We start from the raw sequence: 12,627 nt of genomic DNA, 5'->3' as shown, positions 1-12,627 counted from the left end.
AAATTTCATAAAACTTTATTATTGAGGCACTTATGAAGGAGATTATAAAATAAAATCATAATAAAAAATGCTCATTTATGAAGCTGACGGTGAAACCAATATGGAAATTAATGAACTTAAATTATTTGTTTCAATTGATTTTATACTTTTTTTGTGGAACATATGCAAAAATAATACTAAAAAAGAAGAAGAGCCTTTCTAAATTTTGGTTATGTTATTGTCATATATGAACCAGGAATATCTATTTCAAAATAAAAAATATTTATTACGCGTATACGCACTAAAATGAGCAGTATACCATTATTTCCAAATCTTAAACCAAGATTAATTCACGCTTCTTGGTTTGACGTAGATCAACCCTGCGATGATGAAGATGAAGTTTCTCAATTAGAAAGAGATCATCAAAACTGGGTAAAGATTAATCAATTACAAAAACTAAAAAATTAACTCAAAATATCATCATTGTCTTCAACTTTTTACTTCTTAGACTCCTTTTTATATGTTTTCAATAGTGATTTATCTTTATTTATATATTATCTTTATTTTAGGTCTATTTCAAAAATAAGGTTTAAACTAATTTTATATAAAATAGAGAAAATAGATCATTAAAACATGTAAAATATTATCATTTTACTTTCATAATTTTATGTTTTAGTTACAGATGATAAGGCAGAAGAATGATGATTTAACACCTATTGGAAAAACTGCATCAGAAGTAATTTTCTTTTAGATAGTTAACTTGTGTGATTATTTTGCATAAAAACATTGTTATATTTAAAAAATTTGTATTTTTAGACTATGGAGGAAGATGAAGAAGAGGATGATGAAGATGATAATGATGATGATGATGAATCTGAAACCCACGATGAAGAAGAAGAGGATGAAATTGAAATGGATGTTTCTCAAGAGCGGAGTTCACCAGTAGATGTTAGTATAAGACTCGTTCAAGGACACGGTGTACGATAAATTTTTATACACTTTTTACTCTTCACTTGCTTCTTGTTTTATGAGTTCTTAATGCTCCATTCCAGAAATAATGTGTCTATTTATTTTTTGTTTTTATAAAATTACAAGTTGTGTTTGAAAAAGGTTTGTTTGAGGAATTTGAATAAAAAACGAGAATGTAGTGAAATTTTTTATTTATTTATCACAGTAAAACATAGACTTAAAAATGAAATAAAAACTTTACTCAGGCGTTTTTCTTGAATGTGTCACATTCACTTTTGATACTAAGCAACACTTTTTGTAATTTCTTTAATAAATCTGGATAAATTAAATTTTCTTTCAATTCGAAAGATATCTTGTAACACTTTTTATATAATTCGGAAAGTCTTTCACAATCCTTATTCGGAGGCGGCTTTGTAACACAACATTTTACTAACAGTTTCAGTACGTACTGTAAACGCTTTACTACAAGTTTGAGCAACGAAAAACAGGTTTTGAAATTATCTTCTTCGGTTTCACCTTCTTCTATGGAGGGATCATTCACTTCTAGTTTATTGTTAATTAGCAAATCAATAATCTCGTCTAATTCTAATACGATATCCAAACAATGCTGAAGATGCTTTATTTTGATGTTTAATGCACTTGTTGCTGGAACAAATTGATATTTATGTTAATAAGTATTCAAAATATTGGACATTTTAACAGATAAGGCATAATCCTCATGAGTTGGAAGTACAGAGAGAAATACAATATTAGTAGGTTCAGAGGTACATGCTGAACACACTGTTTACACTACCACTACACCAATACTCACAACTACACTGTCTGATGCGCATTTTGATAAACAAGTTATCAAGTAACAAGTTCTAATTGTGGTCCTTCATATACTGGAGTTGACAGATATTCAAGAACTCTGAGCCTGAAATTAAACTTTAAGTCGTCTCTTTATGATATTATTGCCCTGATCTGGTCTTCTTTGATTTCTTTCTATCTCAGAGAACCTTCTTAATGATCTAGAAATTGAACTAGTGAGAAGCTGAATATTATAGGTTTTAAGCTATAGAGTTAGATCATTTTCTCTTTATAACAAATTATTTTAACATACATTTACTTTAAAAACTTCACTTTATAGTATCATTAAATAGGAAAAGTCAAGATTATTTGAGGAAACTTAATTGAGTTACTGTTGAACCCATAGTTGTGCATCCAGATCAGTTTATCTTCAGTCTCTGAAAATGATAACTTGGTTATCGAAACGCGCGTCAGACAGTGTAATTGTGTTTGTGTAATGGTAGTATGAACAGTGTGCTTCAGTATGAATATCACCAATTTAATGACCACTGATGAGCATCATAGAAGATGTTTTCACAGAAAAACAAATCTGGCGGTAATTCTAGATAATGATGACGACAGTTTCTGAAAGAGTAATGGAAACGACTATTGCACAAATATAATTGGCAACAGCTTTCCTAGAAAAAGACTTACAAAGAAGACATTGGTAACTTGGCTAAAATAAACCATTTGTAATAAAATAATTGTCTACTTACTTTCTGCCAAATATTCTGATAGAGCGAATCTCTGCATCTGAGCCGTCAAGAAATGTAAGGCATCAGAACTTTGGAAATACATCTTGGCAGCCTTTTCATAATTAATTTTCGCAAGTTGAATGATATTTTTTCTATTACTTGAATCGTTAGGAGTCGTCCAAATATGGCTGTGATATAGAGATCCAATCCTATAGTGAATAACAGCCGCTCGGTAAATGTACAAAGGGTACTTTGGGTTATTTTCATCAAAATCGCAATATTGCAGGGCCCTTTGTAGGGTTTCTATTACTTCTTTTTCAGCTTCGGTTTTACTCTAAAAAACAATCATTTATGTAAATCATCAATCCAAACCAACTCCCTGGTTTGATGGATAAAGGTGGCCACAATTTGAATTTTTATTATTTTTCCTTGAATCTCTTCAATCAAATTTTGAGTTCATTCCGCCCCAAAGTTTGTTAGAATTTTTTTAAAGGTAACAGATTAGGATAAGGGATCCTTTAAGAAACTATACTACTGGAAAGACTGCAGATTTTGTAAGTTAGAAAAATAATCATCTACATACTTGTTAAATTCCAGACCTAAGGAAACTGGAAGACTTAAATAATAAACAAGATTCGTGTGTTAGATAATATTTTTACCAGACTGCCAGGAAGGGTTATGTTTTTACCAAAAATATTTTGAAGTACACCAAAATAATTTCCAAAACCTCTAATTCATAATTCTGTGAAAATCAGATGGAATTAAAGGTATTTGAAAGCATCAGAATAAGTAAAAGGAAATATTTTTTACGTACCAAATGAGAGGGGGGATTTTCATGCATTATCCAACCCATATTAAACAGAGCAGTGGAAAGTTCCCATTTTACTGCGTCCCATATTCCCGGACAACTTTCCCTATCGCCCAAAACTTGTAAAGCCTTTTTGTAATTAATAATAGCCTTATTATAATGCAACTTTTCTTGATGAGTAATCTCTCCCCTGTCTGAAGGGGTATTAGCATGTGCCAATAGTCTATAAAGATGTCCTATATTTGTATATAAAAGAGCAATGTTGGCATTATCTTTTACGTTTTCGAAAAGCGTTAATCCTCGTTGTAAATACTCTTCGGCCTTTTTGCAAGTTTGAGTTATATCATACATTTTCTTTTCCGTTTTAGCTCTGTTTAAATAATAGGAACCTATTTCGTTTAAACTGTTCGCCAATCGTCTGAGAATGTTGTCGCTTTCCGAAACCTTCAACGCCTCTTCGTAACATTCTACACTTTTTAAAAGAATTTGTTCTATGGTTCTGATGTCGAATAAAAATACGCAACGCATTTCGCTATCTCCGATGCTTATATTGTACAACTGTTCGTCTTGTTCGAGTTGTTCCATCATTTTGAAATCTTCATCTTGATTATTATGAAGTTGGTCATTGTAAGTTTCACATTTACCTAATAAAATATAATTTTAATTAATTACTTTCAATTAAACTGAACAGATTTTGTTATTAAAAGTTTTTTATTGCTTTTTTTGTAATGTATCTCAAAAATATGTCAGAACAAAAAGAAAAAAGTGATGGTACCAAAACAGAACCCATGGAAAATGATGGATCACAATTGAAGAAATAGCTTCTATTAGAAAATCTTCAATGTCTTCAGAATCAACAATGAAATCCAATCCTAATTCAAATGTTGCTACTGTAAACAGTCCAGTCCAGAATCTAGTGGTCAACTAGTTTTAGGTCTTCATAAAAAACAGAACTTTGCTGCTGACATAATCAGGTCTATTCAAGACCATTGGCTTGTAATTGTAGATCAAAGTTCAACTATTTCAAACTCCGAAGCTTTTAAAGGTACGGAATATAAACTTGGCCAAGATGATACTGATACAGTAATAACTTCAGGAAATTCTGCAATTTCTGAAGTGACATTAAGATTGTGGCAGAATGGATTCAGTATTAATGATGGCGATTTGAGACTTATGCGATCCAACTAGTCAAAAGTTTTTAGACCTGGAGAATTATTTGGAGACGCTACTAGAATCCATAACATCAAATACTTTCTATGGAAAAGATTATACCTTAGGTACTACAGCTGAAGTAGGTGCTAGTAGAGAAGGGGATGAAGAGAATAATGAAGCTAAGGCTATAGGTTATAGATTAAAAAAATATTCTGGAGTTATAAATAATTTTATGAAATGTAATTTCTTTAAAAAAAATATGAGAATAAAAAAATTATACTCGTTTCAAATTCAAAATAAAAATTTCTGACATATACTGTAGAAATACTAATTATAGCAAAACAGTTTACTGCCAATGATGTCTGATTCTAGAAATATTAAAACTTTGAAATACCAATCAATAGAGGTGAAAATACCTACATTGAAAAAAAGTATATCCCTTTAATTTTGCAAAATGAGAATTCCTTCTAAAAATATCACAACTACAAAATAACAGAAAATACCGTCCTTCATGGATTCAAAATGGATTCAAAAAACCTCCATTCAAAAAAATTCAACCCTTTGGTATGAAAAAATAAGAAATATTGGTTCAAACTGCAGAGGTCTCTATTCTGCAAGAATTAGTTTAGTCTTTATCATAACAAATTATACGAAAAGTGTATAAAAAGGTCAAAGATGTGAAAAGTTAAAGGAAATTTTATTTATTTATTTACACTCCCCTCAGCCCAAGGGCCAATTAAATACTGGAAAAAAATGCATATATGAACTATCAATTAAATAATTAAAGTTAAAAAGTACAAATAAAGAAGTAAATAAAATTACAAGATAACAGAAGTACAAATAAAACAATGCTATAGATCCAAATGTTGTCTCCCTATGAAAGCCAAAAAGCCAAAAAATGCTACCAATGAAAAAAATTTACACTCCTTTGGTTATGCAAAGTGAGAATTTCTAATAGAAATACCACAACTACGAAGAATCAAAATATAAAGTAAAAAAACATATAATTCTGTGATGTGTGAAATGAGAATTAATAACCAAAACTGCATAAATAATAACTAGAAATATCACGAATATAGAAAAAAAAAGGCCAAAAGTACTTCCACTAAAAAAAAATAAAAATAATAACTAGAAATATCACAAAATGGGGTCAAAAATACCTTAAAATTCAGAAAAAGTACAAGACAAATACTTCTAATAATAACACAACTACAAAAAAAAATAGTCAGAAACACCTCCATTAAAAAATACAGCCGTTTGATGTACAAAATGAGAAATACTGGTCAAAACTGCAAAAATAATAACTACAAATATCACAAATCACAAAAAATGGGGCCAAAAATACTTCACGATTCAAAAAAGTATACCCTTTGATTTTGTAAATGGAAAATTACTTCTGAAAATATCACAGCTACAAAAAACACCTCCAATAAAAAATACCGCCCTTTGATGTATGAAATGAGAAGTATTGGCCAAAACTACAGAAATAATAACTAGAAATATAACAACTACAAAAAAATGGGTAAAATATACACCCTTTTGATTTTGAAAAATGATAATTATTTCTAAAAATGTCACAACCAAAAAAAAGTATTAAAAGTACTTGTACGCAAAATGTCTTTAGTCCTAGAAAGATCCTTAGTATCAAATAGTAAAGGATGCAGGAAAAAAACATTAAGCTATACAGAAAACTCCCACACAATAAACCAATTATCGAAAGACGATAAGGTACATATAAATTCACATGGGTGATAGATAGTTTGAGATAAAAATGAATAGAAGCACAGTATTTTATACCAGGGGGTTAATAGATCATTCAGCTCAAATTATGAATCTGAAAGAGGAAAATTTTATGTAGAATATTTGGAAAGAAATAAAATAAGTTTATGGTAGAGATGCACAAATGCTAAGATGCTAAGCAAGTCAAACATAATTCAGATAAAGACTACTGTACGGTAGCTGGGTAGAAAGATGGAAATAGTAAAGAGAGAGCACATATTAAAGAAAATTGGATAAAACAGAAGACATTAATTATGAGTAGTTATGTAACGTAACAAAGAGTGCGTTAGGTAGGTTGAAAGATAAAGAAAACATTTTCTACTCACTCCAATTTTGTATCATCATGATACAACAATCTCCTGCTCTGCCAAGTAAACAATTTTCCCTAAGGGCGTTTGAAGTGTATTGCAACTTGTTCATTACTAACTGACATCTAGCGAGTAATCCTATATACCTCAAACTCAATCCGTAATTACCCCCAACAAAATGATGTTCTGATAAAGTTGCGTATACCAGCACAGCTTTTTCGTATAATAAAGTTTTTAAATGATCCTTCCAGGATATGCTGTTTTCATTTTCCTGCCATGTAGGCAAAGGTTGGGCTTCACTCAAATTTTTCGGTAACAGAGCGTTTGTCAATTTCTCTTGGTTTTTGTTTTCGGTTTTTTTCTTGCGTTCTTTTTTCTTCTTTTTACTTGGATCTGTGGGTTTTTTGACGTCTTCGAGTTTAGCGTAAGGCATCGGTATGGGTTCAAACGGTTTCGCCATTTTAATTTCTTCTTCTTGTTTGTTTAAAGGGTCTGTTTCAGTTTTGTTTTCTGGGAAATATTTTAGACAATTCAAACCTGCGGTTACGTGTTGAATAGCCTTAAAAATAATTTAATTAAAAGGTATTTTTTGTTTAAATATTAATAATATAAACTCACCTGTTGACAACGTTCTTCTATACCGCCTACGATTGGAGCAGGCGGTTTATAATAATTTTTAAATTTTTCGAATCTATTATTTTCTAAAACCAATATTTTCATAGGTTCTTCTTGATTTTCATCATCGGATAAATCATCTTCGTACAAAGATTCGTTTTCATCTTCGACATCTTGTTCCCCTAGCCTAGGATTTTCAGGATTCGTTTTAGCAGGAACATAAAGATCGGAAAGCATATACAAAGATGATGTTACAATTTCCGGATATTTTTCTTGAGGTAAAAGTTTGATACAATTCTTTAAAAGCATCCTAATTGTACCTGGTTGTGATCTATTTGGGGAATGCTTCATATTTCTAGCTACCCGATAGAGAAGCATTGCTACTGGTATCGTAAATGGATTTTGTCCCTTTTCAACATCTTTTTCTGAACACAAACTTGTTAGATCGTAAAGTTTAATTACCTGTAAATAGAAACATTCATTATTTGTATAACAATAGTATGATAAAAATACAAACATAAACTTAATAACATCTGAATATAAATATGAAGAAGCAACCACAAAGTATCAATTTTTTACTATAAATAACGCTCGAAACGACAAAAAAGTATATAACCATTAAATTGAGAAAGAATTAATGAAGAAAAAACATAAGGATGAGACTCTCATACCAAATAGAATCCTTAATGCGAAAGGTATTCGACATAAGACGGGATAGCTCTAATTGTATTGGATCAATAGTTATGCTGAAGATCATGGGTTAGTGTTTCTTTGTCAAAAAACCGATATCCCTGGAGGTAAATTATAGAGGAGGACAAGGCCCCGTTAAAACGTTCGTACTATCTGGTAAGGTTAAGTAAAATGATCCTCCAATTGGTTCAGAGACACTTTGAAGTGGATGGAAATTAAATAGCAAATAGACTAGTAAAGCTAAAGTAGAGACTGTTGAACCCTTAGTAGGACCTGATGTCTTCTGTGGAATCAGCTACAGTACAATAGAGAAAACGCTAGAAAAGGTAGATGGTAGAAAAACAGTTACTGGAACAACTACTGGGGTTAAGATAAGCAAAGATACTGCTGGAAAAAAACTTAGGAATTATAACAGGAATTCTGTTAGGACATTGCCACCTCAATGGATACCTGAATATGCTAGGTTCAGCAGAGAATGAAACCTCTATCCATATTCTCTAAAGGTGTGAAAGACTACAGAGCTCCCAGAGCATATGAAATAGAAGATAAAGCTAGAGCTATCCGACATCCTGAACTTTCTGGAGGTAGTAGGGTTTGTGTGGTTGATGATCTTTGTAATGAAGGAAAAAATTCAAATGAAAATTGTGTTGTTCTATAATCACCGACAAGGGCGTTACTACATTCATTGGCCCAGAACCGCGATTGAATAGAGTGACATATTTTAACAAAACTTAAATTAAATTAACGTTTTGATTAAACATGGTTAATAGATCAACTGTGAACATAAAGGATCCCCGTACTGCAGGAAGGAGATTTTCACAAATTTGCTAACCAACATACTCTAAGTTGGAATTTATGGAACCGTTGATGATATTCATTCTGTTTACACTACCACTACACCAACACTCACAATTACAGTGTCTGACGCGCGCAAGTTATCTCAGTCTCTGAAGACGATCACTTGGTTATCGAAACGCGCGTCAGACAGTGTAATTGTGAGTGTTTGTCTAGTGATAGTATAAGCAAAACAAAAATACTCGTCAAGATTAATCAAATGAGTGCAAACTCGATTGGTTTGCATCGTTTTTTAATTACGAAGTTTCTATTGCAATTTTCCCCATCATAAGACTCAGAGACCGAGAAGTGGATCAAATTTAACTTACAAGATTTGATTGACCCAACGGGACAGGTGAAACTAAATAAAAGCAACCCCTGGTTACCTTCTAGTAACAAAGTACTCGTCAAGACGAATAAAACGAGCCCAAGTTCGATGGGGTTGCGTCGTTCATTTAATTATGGAGTTCCCATGGCTTTATTCCCCATCATAAGACCCTGGTTACTATCAAGTAACAAAGTACTCGTCAAGACGAATTAATTGAGCCTAAACTTGATTGGTTTGCATCGTTTTTTAATTACGGAGTTTCTATGCCCATCTTCCCTTGCTTTGAATAATAGTAATACCATTAAACCAGTGTCTTCGCCAACCAACTGTTTTCCTTAATTCCACCACTTTATTTACAGTTTATCTGCATTACCCTCTGCTTTAAATTCTTAAAAACCAGCTACCTGAAGTTTTTGACATAGTTGTACAATAAACAAAATCTCTTTGTTTTTATTGAGCTTGATGGATGGTCTTCATGGTATCTTCAGAAAATATTTTGCACCAATTTGTCTTTTTATTAATTTATGTTGACTTACAACATGCAATGCAATTTATGCTCCATAATTATTAATGACTAAAAAATTAATGCTGACTTTGAATGCTTGTTGCAGATCTCTCTTTCCATTAAATTAATTTACATATCCACCATTTTTTGCGAAAACCCAACCATAATCAAGTTAATTGGAAAAAAGTAGAAAATGTACCTACTGGGATAGTTTTGGAGTTGTTTGCACTCTCGGAGGAGTGGGGATTTTTAGTATGTTAATCTGGCCTCCCTAATATCACCTCACACCTTGTTAAAATATTGAGTGAGTTCACAAAAAAGAATTAAATTAAATAAAGAACTAAATTCCCATGAACGATTTTCCTCATAACGCAAATTAATCACGTTCCATGTGAGGGTTAAGAAGATGCTTTAAAAAAATTTAAAACCCTTAGAGGAAATATATGAACATCCCTTAATTCTCCTTTGGATGATATAGAAGACAAAATTTTGTAATAAACAAATTTATGTCAAAAACTAAATATAGTAAATAATCCGAATCCCTAAAAAAGAAAAACACCTTACCTCTTCATCTTTTCCTTTAAATAACCAGTAGGTATGACCGGCCTTTGTTGCATTAGATTTCAAAAAGCTAAGAATACTTTGTGCTACGTCTCTAATCAATTTTGGTGAAAATTTTGAATTATCCATTCTTGGTAAATCCTCAGTTTTGATTAATTCATATTTTTGAACGATGCCATTCAAATGGTAACACATCACTACTTCAGGTACATTTGACATCAAATTGTCAAGCCAATAATCAATTCCCGTTAATACATTTATTGGTTTACCCATATCACTGAGACGAAGAGATATACAGGGGTGGGTACCACCACCAAATATTGGCATATCAGTACCTAAAAAAAATTCATATAACTTCCTTCTCAATTCCACAATTTTTACATTAGTAGCAATATGAATTGAATTTTATAAGAAACGAGATTTTTTTAATTTAAATCAAGTCATATTTTCGTAAGAAATAAATTTGTTTTGAAAAATCCCAAGTATTTATGAAACCACAGTTTTATTATCAGCACTAAAGAAACATGTTTTTGTAGACTGTTTCCTATATTTGTTGTCCAGAGTGTCTCTAATTAAAGACCAACAGTAGTCTGCAAGCATTGATGGTTTCAAAAATTTTAAACCAGTTCTATCTTTTTCCACAGCTTTTACAAAATTTTTGATGATCCCTTATTCAATGTGCAAGTTGGTAATAATATCTTTCCAAAGCTAACTAAAGGTTAATTTTTTTTGCCCATGAATATAAACAATTCATTTCTCTGTTGGCTATTCCATTCACAAGAAAGCAACAGTATTTCATGTAGCCAGCAAAGCAAAGCAACAGCTTTCAAATCTGCACAGCTTTTAGACTTGACTTTGAGAAATCATTAAAGAGTCTCCAATCCTGTGATCAATGTCCATAAGCCAGTTTTAACATCAAGTCCTCAATGTCATTACAGTGCACCAAGTAGTTAAAAAGATTCCATTGTTCCAGTCTTGAACTTAACACTTTTTCTTTGAGCAAATCTAAATCTCTTAAGATATCATTAAGCTCTAACTGATTAATTAAATGCAAAGCTTGAGGACTGATAGGAGCTGTGAACTTTTTTTCCGGCATTGCTGAATATAGTCCAATAAACCAACCAGCCAAATTTCTGTGACATGAGATACAGCAGATTTGTGGCATCCAATATCCAGGTTGAAATATACATGATAGCACTTCTTAATTAAAGGTGTAATAGCCTTTTTTGGCTTTTAGGTGTATATTCTTCGCAAATATAACAAAATAAGTTGATAATATATGACTTTTTAAATAACTTTCATACCTAGAAACATTTCAATATCTTCAAAAGTCCAAACAACATTTCTATTACATTTATGACCAGATGTTGGAGAATCTGGACATTCTGTAGATGGAGACGGTTCTGGTAATAGAGGACCTTTAACTGGTTGATGCCTATTATAGTTAGTTTCAAGCAATTGAACACCGTCAGTATTATCAGAAGGAACTAAACTGTGATACAAAAACTTTGATACAAGACTTTTTTCTTTTAGAGCTTCTCTTCTTCTACTGCTAATATATAAATGTTTATTTTCATTATAAGTAGCGGTGCTAATATTATCAACAAAAAATTTTCTCAGCCATTCCCATTCTGTTTCTGCTGTTCGCAATAAATGTTTATATATATCGAACTCATCTATAAGTAGAGTATTTTCTATACGATGTACCATCATACTGATGTGTCCTTTTTTATGATAGGGGATTTTGAGTAATTTCTTTATATTTTCAGCGTCAGATACTACATCAACTTCTCCAACACAGTCTGGAAACATCTGAGCCATTTTAAAGCTAAAAAGACTTAGAAATAACTTCGTATAATTCATAATATTTAATAAAATTACCTTGAGAAACCTTTGGGATGAGAGAGAACATGTTGCAGCCCGTACGAATCTGCAGAACTACTTAACCAGTTTGATGGAGGTAAGTTTAGATCAGTATTACATTGTAATTTCATAAATTGAGCTGGTTTTGGCAATGAATACTTTACCACAGCTGTCGATTTAATTTCTTCGTTTTCCAAAGTTTTCGATAATTTTTCATCCATCTTCATCAATGAAGTATATCCCACGATTTTTAAGTACAATCAAACTTTAAAATAATATATTTTTGTTATATTTAGAATTTTTTTAAAATCCCATAATCTTCACAGGAACAATTAAAATTAGCAGTGGCTACTAGTCTGTCACACCGAGTATAATGCGGCCAGATTTTTTTAAACTAAACCCACAAAGGAATTTTGCAGAGGGTATCTATCAAACTTCAGCATATTTACATGAAACACTATCAACATAGCAATATCTATAATTTGAATATAATAATAAAATAGCAATTTATAGAATTTTGGTTAAATTACTTTCGTTTAAAGCTCTCGATACTATAAAAGTAATATTTCAACAAAAGCAGCTGTAATAGAAAATAATGGCTAATTATAATAAATAATAAAAATGCTTATATACATATTTATTTAGTGATCGAAAAATGTTTAATGTACATAATTGGATGTATGTAGATGGTATAATCTTTATTTAAGTGTACG

The 12,627-nt window shown here is 31.3% G+C and overlaps 2 protein-coding genes across 2 annotated transcripts; one reads left to right on the top strand and one right to left on the bottom strand.

The window, feature by feature from the left end:
- Positions 1-195: 195 nt before the first annotated feature.
- Positions 196-1,127, top strand: LOC130441911 (anaphase-promoting complex subunit 15). Its single transcript, XM_056775783.1, has 3 exons — positions 196-411; positions 656-715; positions 796-1,127. Exons 1-3 carry the CDS (start codon positions 286-288, stop codon positions 964-966), a joined length of 357 nt encoding a protein of 118 aa, XP_056631761.1. The 5' UTR covers positions 196-285; the 3' UTR covers positions 967-1,127.
- Positions 1,123-12,618, bottom strand: LOC130441910 (erythroid differentiation-related factor 1). Its single transcript, XM_056775782.1, has 8 exons — positions 11,933-12,618; positions 11,356-11,879; positions 10,055-10,386; positions 7,137-7,595; positions 6,537-7,077; positions 3,286-3,923; positions 2,493-2,805; positions 1,123-1,593 (listed from the first exon to the last, which is right to left on the bottom strand). Exons 1-8 carry the CDS (start codon positions 12,139-12,141, stop codon positions 1,190-1,192), a joined length of 3,420 nt encoding a protein of 1,139 aa, XP_056631760.1. The 5' UTR covers positions 12,142-12,618; the 3' UTR covers positions 1,123-1,189.
- Between the last annotated feature and the right edge of the window lie 9 nt (positions 12,619-12,627).

The sequence above is a fragment of the Diorhabda sublineata genome, chromosome 3 (genome assembly GCF_026230105.1).
Source record: "Diorhabda sublineata isolate icDioSubl1.1 chromosome 3, icDioSubl1.1, whole genome shotgun sequence".
Lineage (NCBI taxonomy): Eukaryota > Metazoa > Arthropoda > Insecta > Coleoptera > Chrysomelidae > Diorhabda > Diorhabda sublineata.
Note: the sequence above shows the minus strand (reverse complement) of the source record. Positions and strands in the feature narration are given on the sequence as shown.